Below are 15,629 nucleotides of genomic sequence, written 5' to 3' on the forward strand. Positions count from 1 at the left end.
GGTCTTTTCTTTCAAAAAGCCATCTCATTAAAATCTTAAAAAAAAAGGTGGGGGGGACACCTGGGTGGCTCAGCGGTTGAGCATCTGCTTTCAGCTCAGGGCATGATCCCAGAGTCCCGGGATCAAGTCCCACACTGGGCTCTTTGCGTGGAGCCTGCTTCTCCCTCTGCCTGTGTCTCTGCCTCTCTCTCTCTGTCATAAATGAATAAATAAAATCTTAAAAAAAATTTTTTTAGAAAGCCATCTCAGGTGTAAATGAGCGAGAAGGGCCCCTTTAAAAACAAAGAAATAAATAAAGTAGAACAAACTCACCAAAATACCAATGTCTCTAGGAAGGAAATTCCAACACTGGATGCACCAACCACAACAATCTTGGCATTGACAGTTATTTTAGGTTCCAATGTCAGTTTTCTGTTTGTATGGTTCAAGGCATAACTTAACTGGAAGAAAAGACACAAAGAGAAAGAGACTTGAGGGAAATGTAACTGAGTCTAGGCTCCCAGACTGAATTAAGTAGAGTTATTTAACCAGGACATTATCCCAGGAAATCAGACTGAACAGTGCCCATGTACAGCCATGGTGACATTAATGGAAAGGCATTTTTAAGACATTAGTGTAAAAATATGAGAATATACCTAATACTTGGTCTGGTTCACACCAAAACTCTTGGTTTACATCATTTTTGCCTTATTGCTGATAGATGTTTCCTATAGAACTGAAGGACTCCATGATTAGAAACAATAAGATAAAAATCATCCCACAAGAAGACGACAAGTTGCTCCTTGAGATCTGGAGTTTCATGAAAGGTTCTTCTGTCCAAGATTACCTTGAAAACTTGAACAATTAGATTGCAATTGTTGGGTAATTTAAGGCAAGTATTAACTCTTTCCATTCTGCATCCCTCACACTACTTAACATAGTGCCTTGTGCATAGGTGTTCAGTAATATTCACAGAAAAACCAACCTTAGTTGAATGACAAAAACATATTGGATGAAAAGGGTTACTTAACCTTGCACATGATCTGAGGTCAGGGAGGACTCTTAAAAGTAGAGAAAGTAACTGGTGATCATTTTAATGTCCATGGTTGAAAAACTTGCCTGAGTTGATTTGTTTGATTCACTTCCCTTCAGAGGATTCAGTGGAAGCAGTAAATGTACAAGGTCTTACAAAGCAATGGTGGGGTATTCTTGAAAGAATGTTAGATTGTGTCAGAAGACCATGGTTCTGTCTTTAATTCATTGATTCAACACACACTTTTATTTGTTGCTTACTCTGTGTCTGCAAGAACTGCAGCTGACTTCTCAGAAACAACGGAGGCCAGAAGGCAGTAAAATGATATCCACACCAATGTACCCTACTCTGTTAAATTCTCATTACATTAGCATTAATTCATTCCACAGGTCAGAGATCTTCAAATTCCAATAGACCAAATCTATTTTCCATTTTTCTTAAAACCTGAGTTACAAGGAGTTTGGGAATCCAGTGGGCTAATGGCAAAGTCCTATGTAAAGCACCTTCTGGTGCTTGAAGTAGCATGAGTATGGCCACATGCTTTACCATTTACAAGGGAACATGTGAAATTTAGAGGATTTATCCGCTAAATTTATCCTCTTCTCTCTAGCTCTATCTAGCCTAGCAATATGGAAGTAGAAACAGTCTTGACCCAAATAATGTAATGTCTGGGGATTTTAGTTTCTCCATAATTAATGCTACTGATGCCTCTCAGCATGTTCCCACCTTTAATGAGGCACACCGTGGATTTTGGAAGAGATTGAGCTTACCTCCATCTTTAAGAGGGGAATCTGAGTGACATAAACCAAGTTGAATAATCCCATCTTCCTTGCTCAACAACTGGCCCAGGATAGACACATGACCTGTGTTGGCCTAATCAGAGTGAAGCCCAGGACTTTTTTTTCCCCAAATTTTTATTTAAATTCTAGTTGACATACAGAGCAATGTTTGTGTCTGCAAGAGAATTTGGCGATTCTCACTTACATGTAACACCCAGTGATCATCACAACAAGTGCCCTCCTTAATACCCGTCACTCATCTAGCCCATCCCCCACCTACCCCCTTCCATCACCCCTCAGTTTGTTCTCTAACTTTAAGAGTCTCTTATGGCTTGTTTCTTCCTCTCTTCCACCCCCCTCCCATATGTTCATCTGTTTTGTTTCTTAAATTCCACATATGGCTGAAATCATACAGTATGTTTCCCTGATTGACTTATTTCTCTTAGCATAATATATTCTAGTCTCATCCATGTCATGGTAAATGGCAAGATTTCATTCTTTTTGATGGCTGAGTGATATTCCATATATATGGAATATATATACACATACACCATATCCTCTTTATCCATTCATCAGTCAATGGACATTTGGGCCCTTTCCAGAATTTGGCTATTGTTGATAATGCTGCTATGATACTGGGGTGTAGGTACCCCTTCAAATTTGTATTTTTGTTTCCTTTGGTTAATACCTAGTAGGGAAATTCCTGGATCACAGGGTAGTTCTATTTTTAACTTTTTGAGGGATCTCCATACTCTTTTCCAGAGTAAGCCCAGAACTCTTATATGATGGTTGAAAAAGAGAAATCTCTTGCCTTCTAGTTAATATTAGGATATAGATGAAAAGCCTGAAATGTACAGTAACCATAAGACCAAGAAGGAAACCATCCGGGTTGAAGCCTCAAGAGAATCACCAAAAAGTGGAATAGGAATTCCTTTCAAAGGCTATCTAGAGCCCATGTTACCTTTGGAGACTTCAGTTATATGAACAATAAATACCAGTTAACTATTGCCACAATGGTGCTGTATAACAAACTGCCACAAAAGGCATTGGCTTAAAACAGCTGTCATTTGTTCTCAGTCATGCATCTCTGGGCCAACTGGAAGCACATTGTTGAAGGCTGGATTCAGCTGGGTTTGGCTCCAGCTTGGCCTCACATGTCTTTTACCTTTATTTTGATGAAAGATAGCTGGTGAATGTTCTTATGGCAATGGTAGAAATGCAAAAAGTAAGGATACGCAATACTTCTTCAGCCTGGCCAAAGCAAATCATGTGGCTGAGCCCACCACCCACAACATGGGCAAGTAGACTTGCCTATAATGGGAGGAACCTCAAAGGCACCCAGCAAGGGCACAGTCCAAGGAAAGAGGAATAGCTGGGGAGAATGACACAGTCCACCCCACTTCCTTGGTTGTTTAGGATAGTTTATTTCTTTTATATCCAACTGAAAATTCCCTAACCTAACACATTTTCTAAATGACAATAATGAATCTATCATTTTGGGTTTAAAAATATCTGTTCTTCCAATAAATGTTACTCCAATCTGCTCTATAAGAATTTCCCGAGACGTGCCAATGAGGAATTTTTTGAGAAAGATAGTTAATTCTGGTATATGTCAGTGCCACCATGTACCGTATTCTGATTAATTTCCAAGAGAAGCTGGGTGGCAGCCGATTCACTAGCCAGTCTTGGGTCTGGTGGTTTACAGCAAGGAAGATTAGAAACATAGATGTTAGTATGATGGCATCTGATCACAGGTCTAATTAACAGACTTAAAATGCCAGCATCTTAATAGAGGTCAGAACTCCAAGATTCCTTCCATAGGAGATATGTTCAGACATTTCCCTTTGCTATCCGGAAATACACGCGAACACTGAAGCATAGGCAGTAATGAAATTCCCTGGTAAAGAATTATACCACATTTATGAAACAGCTCCTGTATCAATGATACAAAGGCAGCTGGGGAACAGAACAGAATGGCTTTTGTTTCCCACACAATAGCTTTAACACCAACAGCTGCCAGGCCTCAGAAATCACCTTTCTAACTGCTGAATACACAAAGTGGCCTCGGGGTGTCAAGAGTTAGCCTTCAGTACCAATGATGGTGGGTGTCTCAGCAGAATAATTAGGCATCACAATGATTTTCAGTAAACCAATTTTATGTCCAGGCTTTAATTAAAAACATATTCCTCATCAGGTATGATGAAGTGACCTGAAAAAACCATATTTTTCTTTTGTTAGGATAGATGGTTTTTAAATACCTTGAAAAAAATTCTTCCCAGCCTGGAAATGTCTTTTAGTGACAATTTCAAGTGAAGACTGCTTCTGCTGCTTTATAAAGGGTTTATTTTGCTCATACGCAGGAGTACAAGTCATTTTTGAAGGAAAGCAGAACATTTCCTTCAAGTTCCTTCAAACTACAGGTTTTTGTGCTTGCTTCAGCAGCACATATACAAACTACAGGTTTTCATGGAGAAATAAACCAAAAAACCAAAAAACCAAAAACAAAAAACCCACCAGATACAGAAGATCCTCTGAGTCAAGTTTGCTTTTCCTTTTCTTGGTCTGAATATCTACCAAAAATGTCCCCCACTAGTTTTTTGTTTATTTCCTTATTAGCGAAGTAAAAATAAAGCTTTATCTACTGACTCATTTTACAGATAAATTAAACGTGCCTTGTGATAGGAAGTTATTTCAAAGATAATAGAGATGAAATTATGTTAAGCTATTTAACTACATACCAAACAAGTGACAATATGGGGGAGAAAACAGATTCTTACCCCCATGTCTTGTGAAGATACTTATAATTCTTATTTTTCTAATGACACTAAGTTAATGTTTTTAGACAAATGATACTTTTATTTTTTTAGGATTTATTTATTTAAGAGAGAGAGAGAGAGAGAGTGAGCACTGGGGAAGGGGCAGAGGGAGAGGGAAAATCCTGAAGCAGATTCCTTGCTGAACATGGAGCCAGACACGGGGCTTGATCTCAAGACCCTGAGATCACGACCAGAGCTGAAATCAAGAGTCAGATGTTTAACCGACTGAGCCACCCAGGTGCTCCAGACCAAGGGGTAATTTTAAATGTAGAGATCAACATGCATCCCAGAGAGAAGGAATAAAACACATATCATGGTATGTAAAGGCTAAAAGAAGTGGTCCTTGAAACTGACGATGAGTCTAGTAAAGAGTTTAAAATGGAAAGATCATTCAGTCAATCCTATACTGGAGAGGAAAGAATGATATTATGTGATATCCATGTTAGAAAATTCTAGAGCTGGGGAATTTGAAGTGGGGGAGGGAAATAACAACAAAGGTCAGGCTGAGAGGGATAGGAGTTGAGATGAGAAAACAGGAAATAGAAATGAGCACAAGATTAAGTCATAATCTATTTATCTGTAATTTCCTGTGAGCTTCTGAAACAGACTTGTAAGTGAATGAGCCATTAGAGGAGGTTTCGGTTGCTTTTATTAATTTAGTTGGTTTGTTCACTGCCCTCCACTTAGACTGCTTGCTTCCTGAGGTCAGGAACGACATCTTTGCTTTTTGAGACATTTGTTTCATTTGGGTTTTGTTTTGCGTATTTAATCTGAATAATTTCTGCTATATATTTGGAGGTAAAACAAACGGCAAAAGAATGGATATATTTTTTTTCATGAGCCCTTCTTAAAGAATGTTGACATAATTCCACCGATTCAAATTATTTTAGCTGGTTCTTTGCCAGTTGCTTAAATGAGCAAACAAATGACTTAGATATAATTAGAACTGCTTGTGATTAAATCTGATTTTTTTGGTAAAAATGATGTTGATGTACACAGTCAGTGGAAGTGATGCCCGATTCACATACATTTACCAAGAAACCTTAAATACATCGTTTTGAGTTTTATGCATATTTACTTTTTGTGTGTACCAAAAATTGGTCAAAATGTAATTTTATGTGATATGCATGGATCTTAGTTCTGTGATTCGACATCTGGTTTGGTTTCTCTTAGGTACTTAGAATGAGTTAGAATGAGTACAAAAGCATTCCTGAAACTCAATTTCAGTAATAAGCCCCAAATCAGAAGTTCCTAAAATTACAAATAGGCCAATAAACTAGGAAGCAGTCAAAATAAATATAAATGATCCTACATAATAAATGCAAGGTTCATACTAAAATGGAACATGACAATATCCATGGTGAATTTTTTCTAATGATACCATTTCATTGGGAGATTACCTTCAACCTCCAGGATCATTAGACTGAGCACCATTAGCCCAGTGGCAAGGTTCGGGCTTGTTTTCTTAATTCTGCTACTGGTTGAAATTCTGAGCCTCTCTTCCTTAAATATCAGTTTCCTCAGGTGTAAAATGGAAGTAAATTACACAAACCTCTGCCTTCCTCAGCAGGCAAACATGGGAACTATTCATTAAACAACATCTACAAATACTTTGAGCTTTTCAGGCAAAGATGTTACACAAGGTAAAATTGCACATCCTCTCTCCCATCTGCAATATGAAAGGCAAATCTTCGAAAAACACATTTTAAAAGGGCAAAACAATGAGCTCAATTTTCAGCTCCACACCCATGTATATATATTTTTTCTTACAGAAAGCTTCCAGAGACTTCAAAGGGAGCTCTGTTCATGCAAGAAAATGGAAGATGGAGAGATTCAAAGCCATTAGGAATAGAATTTCTGAAATTCTTAATAAGTCCACTTTTGCTTTATAAATGTAATTTTTTCTTATGCTTCTCCATTCTCTTTTCTTTTTGAGAAGCCCTCCATTTCTCAATTGGATGGAAACAAATGACAGATTGATATCAGTGTCAGTTTCTGAGTTCCAGGTTCACAAGTTGAGCTCTTTGGGGCAAAGTATTGCAATATTTACCAAATAAAGAAGGGGTAGAGAGGTACAGACATGTAAAAAAGAACTAAAAAGTTAGAAATCACTTCCACAGATACAAAATATGATCTCGAAAAGCCTCTCTGCTAAAAATCATTAAAAGGGTTCAAGGGTATGTTATAAACACCAATGTTGCCAATGTTGCTGTCCTGGCAGAGCAAGAGAAGGCTGTGAAGAAGATGCCATGACTTTGAACCTTGCCTTATGAAGGATTCTCTTAACTTTCCCAATACTTTTCGTAGCCCCAGCACTCCAGAAAAATGCTGACTCTTCTGCCTATGGTATCTGCTGTGAGCAATGATGACCCAACGACACTTTCTGGCTTGCATTCTTAACACAAGAAAGAGCATACCCAAAATCATGCTATGTGAGCAAAGTGGGCTGTGGTTAGGGCAGGATCTGCTCCAGGTACACTCTAGACACTCCTGAAATATTCAGGAGGTAAATGAAGCACTACTTTTTTTTTTTTTTTTGAAGCACTACTTTTACCTCTGCAAACTTATTAGTAATATACTACCCATGAAGAACTGTTGTTTAAAGAATTATATGCCTTTAATTCCTCTACATTTTACCCATTATCCTGGGCAAACGGTGGGAGTATAATAGATTTTTGTGGCATATTCCCACATAGATTGAATCCTAGCTGAAGAAAGAGGATTCCTGTATCAATTAGGGTTGGGTTTTACTGCATACAACAGAAAACCTAGCTTAAACAGAAAACCATAGCTTAAACAGGACTGAAGATAATTTCCCTTTTATACAAAGGAAATCTGTAAATATGTATAGTTCAGGGTTATTGAGGCAGGTGCATGAACTTATCAAAGACCCAGACTTCTACACCTAACTCCCCATCCTAGTACATGGCTTCCATCCTCACAGATGGCCCAGGATGGCTGCTGGAGATCAGACATCATATCCTCATTCCAGGCAGCAGAAAGGAGAAAGAGAAAAGGAGCCTTCCTCCTTGCTAAGTCACTCCCTTTAAGCAGCCTTCCCAGAATTTCCATGCCAACTATTTCTACCTCCATCTCAGTGCCAAAACTGGTTATGCCAGATGCAAGGGAGGCTGGGAAATATCTTAGTTGGGTCCAATGCTGCCTTGAATAAAATCGAAGTTCTATTATTAAGGCTAAAGGGAGGAATGGATACTGGAAGCAACCAGTGGTCTTTGCCATAGTTCCTGAAGCCACTATAATTCACTGAGTAAATTTCTTCAACTTGTATTTTTCTTATATTTCTCTTATCAACTCCTTCTGTACCAATCTTTCATATACCCTTATTCCTCATCTGGATATTATCACTATTTTGCAAACATTATTAAAAGGAAAGTTATTGCCACCCTCTGACACTCATTTGTGACCATTCTTATACATTTATATTAGAAAAAAAAAACATGTTTTGGAAGTAGTTGAGTGACTTTACTGGATTTCATCAATTCTAGGATGCACATATTTCTCACATGTTGGCATTCTTGAAATCAACCTTGCAGTCAATGTCATATTAACCACTGCAGTCAGCCATGCAGCAGCAGTGACATAATTCCTTCCTGAGCAAGGATGGCTTGGTCATGGCTATTCCTTGGCGCCACTTCTGGAGAGTCCTCTGCATTATGTGTACAACATGTGTTGAGTTTAACTGCTACTGACAATGTTTTCAAAAAGATTAGAACATGATTTGGCATTAAAATGAATACTTATTGTGTTTCCATAAAGGCCCAGAAACTGAGCAGCAGGGTGCGAATTTGATATCAGTGAAGCAAATATTAGTCATTGGAGGAATGGCTGTAATTCTGTATTTTCTTGCAATGCAACAATCAAGTGCTTTATAGGAGCAAATTAAGGATGGCAGATACCCACAAGTAGATACCCATGTTACATTTTGTTACTGAGACACATGCAAAAGTTTTATTCCCATCACATAGAAAACAGTGCAATTGAAGGGAATGTAAATTGCCTCTCTTCTCTGAATAGTTGAAAGAAATTTCAAAGCAATAAGACTTATATGACTGATTCATATTCTGTTCAGGACTCCCATTAAAACACTATGTCACAGCTTAATTTGCCACTTTTTTTCTTCCTGGTACATAAAATAAAGGTACACCTTATAAATGATGGTGTCTTAGATTTGATAAAGTTGATTAACTCACTTGTTTTTAATTAATTAAGTAACTTCCTTGAACAAGCAGCTCATAAAATCATTAAAAGTATGATTGCTTTGATGCCTACATGAGCATTTGCAAGGGAGGTCCATTGCTGGCTTTACAGAGACCTATCACTGATCCCCAATGTCAGACATGCTGGCATGTATACCAAGATAACCTCAAATGGCTCCTTGTCCCTCCCTTCCTTCTGTGAGCCAAGTGTTTAGAAATGTCCTGGGAGGGCAGCCCGGGTGGCTCAGCGGCTTAGCACCTGCCTTCAGCCCAGGGCCTGATCCTGGAGACCCGGGATCGAGTCCTGCATTGGGCTCCCTGTGTGGGGCCTGCTTCTCCCTCTGCCTGTGTCTCTGCCTCTCTCTCTGTGTCTCTAATGAATAAATATTTAAAAAAATCTTAAAAATAAAATAAAAGCAGTTGAAAGGATATCAAGAAAGAAAGAAAGAAAGAAAGAAAGAAAGAAAGAAAGAAAGAAAGAAAGAAAAAAAAGAAAGAAAAAAAGAAAGAAAAAAGAAAAGAAAGAAATGTCCTGGGAACCTCTGCATCACACTAATTGAATCTTGTTTGACTCTGCTACTTGGCACTCCAGGTATCATCTTCATTACAGTGTCACCAACAAACTGAAGAAATGACTTCTCTAGTGTGAATACAAAGGGAAAGGCAAGAATGAAGCAAATCCATGGCAGGGAAATGGTTTGCAGGATCAATGACCTGACTCTGTATTGTTCTCAAAGCACAAAATACTAATACATTACATATGTATCTCATGAAAAACTTAATTGCTGCTTAATCATTCTCAATTCCTATATCCCCATGAAAGACCCACTTGTGATCAAATAAAATGAGGTATGGCCTCAAAGGTTTTGCACACAGTCAAATTCAGAAGTGATGGAAGGCACTCTTCTATAAGTTATGCCCTTCTGAAATGATGGCATTCTCTTACAGGTATCTGAAGATAAAAATGGTCCTCTGGGTGTGAAATGAAAATGCATGCATGTATGTGTTTACAATATAGAATTTAACTCTGAATGTATTAATAATTATGTAAGGACTCAGAAGCATATGAAATAACTTGTGATAAATTTACCTTCTTGAGACTTTTGTTAAATTAAAAAAAAAAGAAGTTGTTTTGTTGGTTATTTTCCCTTTTGAAAAAAGTAAGAGTGAGGTTTATGGAGAATGTATGGGATATCATCTGTCTGACTACTACTTACTTAAAGAAATACACCTCCTTCTCTTTCCATCCCACATCATAAAGGGTGGGACAAGTGGTGCAGGGTGGGATGCCCAAACAGTTGATATTTAGCCACAGGCTTGAAAATATTTTCCATTTAATATCCTGGAAGTAGACTGGAATCTGTCCTTATACCTATAGAAGCAATTTACAAATACATAGCAGAGAGCTACAATGTCACTCTGTCACATCCCCAGAGAAACAACTGGAAAAAGTGTTTATATGAAATCAATATTCTAGCAACAAAGCCAGTGTAACTTGGTGGAGAAGGCAGTGGATATGTGGAATGATTTTGAAGGCATTAGGATAAACCCATTCAGTATCCTGATGTCTGAAATTTTGCCATCAAAATTTTAACATAGAACTTAATGCAACAATGTCAACTCAACAAATACATATTGAGCATCTACTGCTTGCCAAACACTGGTCTATGTGTTGAGGTAAGAATGAGGCATGATTCCCATCTTTAAATCTCATTAAGTCAGATGACAAATCTATAAACAAATAAAACACAGTATATAAAATGCAGTGATAAGGGTAGTGTGTTAGGAAGCTATTGCTGTATAACAAACCAATCCAAAATTTAGCAATACCGAAAGAACATTCCTTACTCCATGATACCGTGGGTTGGCAGTATAGGGTGTGCAGAGCTAGGCAATTCTGGACTCAGCTGGGAAGCTGTGGAATCACAGCTTTGGGTGTTTGGGTGTCCTAGGATGGCAAGGAAGTCTTTCAGGAGAAAGTGCCAGCTGATTTGGATTTAGAAGGACAAGGGAGAGAACAACTTTCTGGATGAGAAGGGAAAAGCTAGAACAAGAGTCTGGAAGGGTGACACCTCTCACTGAAACACAGATCAGTATTCATAAATGCATTTTTCAGATGCTGTCCTGCCTGGCAATCCAGGGGGTAGTGGAGCAGGGGTCAAGAGAGAAGCCTAGGAGAGAAAGCCCACCACCAGCTGTGTTACTATGTTCGAGCTGCCATCTCCCACCTCTGGGCACAGAATAAGATGAGAACTTCCCATCCTCCTAGGGGATAGGTTGATAGCTCAGGTCGCATATGTGGCTATTTGCACTGCTGGTTTAGACCTCTGGTTCCTTTGTTGGGAAAATGACAACCATGGAAGAAAAGAAGTCATTTTCCTGAGCACCTCTGTCCAAGCGGGTGCTGTTCCACAGATACAGTTTTTAAACCTTGCTGTCTCCCTACCATTTTTTTATTTTCAACCCTGGTGATTTGCAACATGTTTTCATGACTCAGGAAGCAAGCTAAAATGCCTGACTCTTTTTCATTTGGAAGGTGTGCCTTCAAGCACACTTTCAGTCTTTCAATTAGGCTCATTATTCCTTTTGACATTCAATTATATCTCTGAGTTAGTCTGAAGAAATTAAGTATATCTCTTTCATCTCAATGCAAACAATTGTTTGTATTCTTTTTCATACAACTGCACACCAAAAGCTGCTCTCATGGCTTTTTTGGTGAGGGCAATGCACAAGGATTGTTTTGAGAGAAGACGCCTTTCTGAAAATTCCTATGGAGAATGCAAAGGTTAAATGCAAAGTTCAAAAGCATTTGGTCAGAATCAATGGGACAGCCTCTTGGTTCAAGAGGAAGGAAGAAAACAAATCCAGCTTCTTTTGAAATTGAAAAGAAGGGAGCTAAGCAGAAACCTCCACCTGAAGAAGCAGCCAAGAAGAGGCTGACAAACAAAAAATGGGAGTAGCCACTGCCCAGTTAGAGATACCTTTTAATAAAACACGGGAGGGTAATTTCAGTCATTCAGATACATCAGAGCAGAGAAAGCAGAGATCTTGGTCCCACTGCTAATTCTGGTGAAATGATGAGCCCATTGAATGGAAGAAATTAGCGCAGAAAATTTCCACTTCCCTTCTCATTCTTTGAATCAATTCCTCATGATTTTGACAACACTTTTTAGAACCCCTAATTTCATGCTCTCAACAGAAACTTTTCCTAAATAAGCATTTAATATCTGAAATTAAAACACACACACACACACACACACACACACACAGCAGTAACAATCCTGCCATAATTAATTAGTACAAAAGGGCTTGCCATGCCTGGAAGGGGAGCTGGCTTGCCACTTATGTGCCACCTATGGGATGGCAGGTGTGACTTTCAGGGTGCTTGAAGATGCCACACACACACAAAATCAAGCAGAAGTCCTCTGGAGAATATTCCCCTTTGCTTTACTCTGTTCTATTTTCAAACACAATATGATTTTCAAAAAAAGAAATCCCCTAAAATCCCTCTCTGTGGGATGGAAGGGAATAGGCAAGCATATTGCCCTGCCTTTACACCTGTGCACCACTGACATCATGTTTCAATGCAAAGACAGGCCCGCACTTTTAATTTCTCACATGCACGTCAGTGGTAAACAGTCCCAGCATTCGTGTTAATGACACCATCTGGCGCCTCCCATAACTGTGTAGCATTCGGCTTCCAAACAAGATGTAATGGCAGCAACACATGAAACCCACTGACATTTACAGTAAGGAAATTTATTATCAGTCATCGGTTTGGTATAAATGTGTTTGCATGACTGCTAGGGCTATAAAATCATCACCTTTGCCAGGCAAGTGAAGGTGCAATAAATAATGGATTTTAAGCCATGCATGTACTACCAAATCATTAAACATTTATCACACAGGCACAATAGCATCTTCAGCAACAGTTACCACTTGAAAAATTAATGCCACTTTTGAGGGTTAAATGAAAACCATTTAGTCTAAGCTTTAATGATTTTTAATACGGTTTGGTATAAAATACAATGATTTTTTTTCCATTTTTTAGCTGAATATGATATATATGTAAATAGCTCTTTTACAATAATTTTCTCCTGAGGAAACACCCCCCCATGCTCTTTTGTTAAAAAAAAAAAAAGACTCAAAAATATAAGCTGAAATGTTTCTTAAAAAAAAAAAAATCATTGTTAAAACCTTTTCAAAACTAGGAATGACACATAAAAGGTTCTTTAGGAATCAGATGGCATTCTTCCCTAAAATCCTTAATGGATTAGTCAGTATGGTTGCAATTAAATCATTTTAACTTTGAATTAAGGAAATAAGTAAATATTAAGTGAAAACCCATCAAATCCCTTGAGTAATCTAGCCACATTTGTCCCCATTACTTACTCCTTTAAAATACTTTCCCTATGGGGTGCCTAGTGATTTTCCTTTATATATTTATTTGTTCATTAGGTATGCATGGCTTAAAAAAATCCACAGAAGTAATAATTCAAAATACAAATAGACCGAGGGATGGTTATTTGCTTTATGGAGATTTTATCAAAGAAAACTGTTCAAAGAACAAAGAGGAACCTAAGTGGGAACTAGTTATTTCTTTTCTTCCTGATCATGGAACAGCGGAGGCGGGAAGTCAGTGGCTGCTCCTACACAAGCCTCCTGTGCAGAGGTCAACCAGCAAACCAGGCCGGGCCTGAGACAATGTGCCCAAGAGGCTCTGTCACGGGATGCAACAAGGAGGACAGACTGTTAAAACACCACCATCTCTACGCGTAAAATGATCACCTAGCAAGAGGAAACAGAGTCAGCTTTATGTCTGGTGAGCGGCACTGTTTTTAAAAACATAGTTTTAGGCAGAAGTCAAGAAAGGACTGAATTAGAGCTTTCTAGCTCAGCCTGTGAGTGAGGCTTAACTCCTTGGTGAGAGCTATGCTGCAGTGTCATGGGCCTGCAGCACTGGGATTTCCCTCTGCCTACCATGCACAAACCCAGAACACGGAGTGGGGAGACAGCCCTGGAAGGAAGGGCAAGACTGTCTGCACAGCAGGCCAGGAGGCCTGTTCCTGATCCTGAATCAGTGAAAGAAGTATGGAGATTTCAAGGTCTTCATTTCCAGCAATGATTGCCACCTAAGTGGGTCAGAGGATTGAACTGAAATCCAAGCTTTGGTCAGTATAAGAGCTTCCTTGGTTGTTGGGGAGAACTGTAGGGAGCATCCATTGTCTGGAGAACAGGAGTAGAGATCCCTGTAATGCACCTCCACAAATACACACAGTGCACCTTCCACTGGTCCCAAGTCATAGAGGGAGAGCATCAAGGGCCCAGCCTATGTAGAGGGAGGAGCAAGTGGCCACTTGCCCTGCATTATTTCATCCATTACACAAAGGAACTACTTGCTTGACTAACTAGCGGGATTGGGCAGACTTTAACCCAATCCACTGGGATTGTTGTACTATCATGAAATAACACATCCTGCTTGAGCCTTGACATTAAAAGTATCAAGTAGGGGAATTCTTCTAAAGCGGTTTCTCTATCCAATATCCTATGTGAGGGCCACACATTGTCCTGGTCCTTCCATCTGTCACTAATTAATTTAAATATTTCCTAGAGTTCTAGCTGTCACATTATGCGTTCTGGAAATGACTATCAGGGCTCTCCCAGCAGTAGGAAATCAACAATAACACCAAGAAGGCCTTGCTCATTTCTTTCAAAGTTATGTTAGCTCCCATATACTTTATTAATCACTCTGCCTCCTTGGGGGCTGGGCAGAGCGTGCATTCGAGAGCACATCATGGCAAAAACAGCTCTCCTGAGGGTGTGATACAAGCCGACAGCCTGAATGCAACTGTGAAATGAAAAAACAGTTAACAATGAAGGAAGAGAAACAAAAAGCAATTCAACAGATGCATGTCATTTTTACTCTTCAGTGTGGATCGGTTTTTCTTGTTAATTATATCACCTATTCTTTCCTTATATTGATAATTACATAATTACATGAAACAGATGGGTGACAGAATGCACCCAGATGGCGAGAACGTAAACAGGCTTACAAATTGCTTATTCTTGAGCATATTATAAAGAATTATTTGATAATACATAGATTTCTATACTCTACACATCTGTTAAGTAGAGCCTTCAAAATAGCAGTTACTTTGTCATTTTTTTTTTTTCTTAAACAGATACAATACCCTCTCTAGGAATTCCTAGGAGGCCAACTGCCATCTAGGTAAAATATTGAACCTTTTCCAAACATTTAGATACCTGAAATTCTAAACTCTTATCTGAGTTGGGTTTTTTCCCCCTTAATTAAAAATAGAAATCACTGTTTCAAGGGGAGTTATAATTCCACATAGCTCTGGTTCTGCTTTGAGCAAGCTATGGAAGGTTAAACAGGTTTAAGTACAAAATTTGAAACATTTTAACTGCATCTGTTGGGCTTCTTGCAGTGCAATTCATTTAAAATAACTGTGAAATTAAAGGCAAAGCATTGGTGCTGTGTCATTGGGTGTCCCCACAAGAGGGTGGGGGCATTCTCACAGGGGGCCAAGAAGCAGACACCAGGGCCAGCCTAGGTGTCTGACAGGTATGAAGAAGAGAAATGAGCTCCTTCCTCCAGGACCCCCATCCCCACCCCTCTGTTCCATTGGGTTAGGTCACTGCTTAAAAATGACCCTTACCAGACATGTCTTCTCTACCTCACCCCTCATCCTCCACCCCATCCCAGGCTTTCTTCTTGCCACTACCTGGCACAGGGCATCCCTGTCTGTCTGTCCATTGTATGTCTCTCTCACCGGAACATAGG

General features: G+C 39.1%; 1 protein-coding gene across 11 annotated transcripts in view; it reads right to left on the minus strand.

Moving 5' to 3' along the window:
* CFAP61 (cilia and flagella associated protein 61) overlaps positions 1 to 15,629 on the minus strand; it is a 275,980-nt gene that overhangs the window by 114,338 nt on the left and 146,013 nt on the right. For all 11 annotated transcript variants that reach the window (XM_038571435.1, XM_038571437.1, XM_038571436.1 and 8 more), the window contains one exon: positions 313 to 440. In XM_038571435.1, coding sequence (XP_038427363.1) covers positions 313 to 440 — 128 coding nt within the window. The remainder of the gene's footprint in view (positions 1 to 312; positions 441 to 15,629) is intronic.

The sequence above is a fragment of the Canis lupus genome, chromosome 24 (genome assembly GCF_011100685.1).
Source record: "Canis lupus familiaris isolate Mischka breed German Shepherd chromosome 24, alternate assembly UU_Cfam_GSD_1.0, whole genome shotgun sequence".
NCBI lineage: Eukaryota > Metazoa > Chordata > Mammalia > Carnivora > Canidae > Canis > Canis lupus.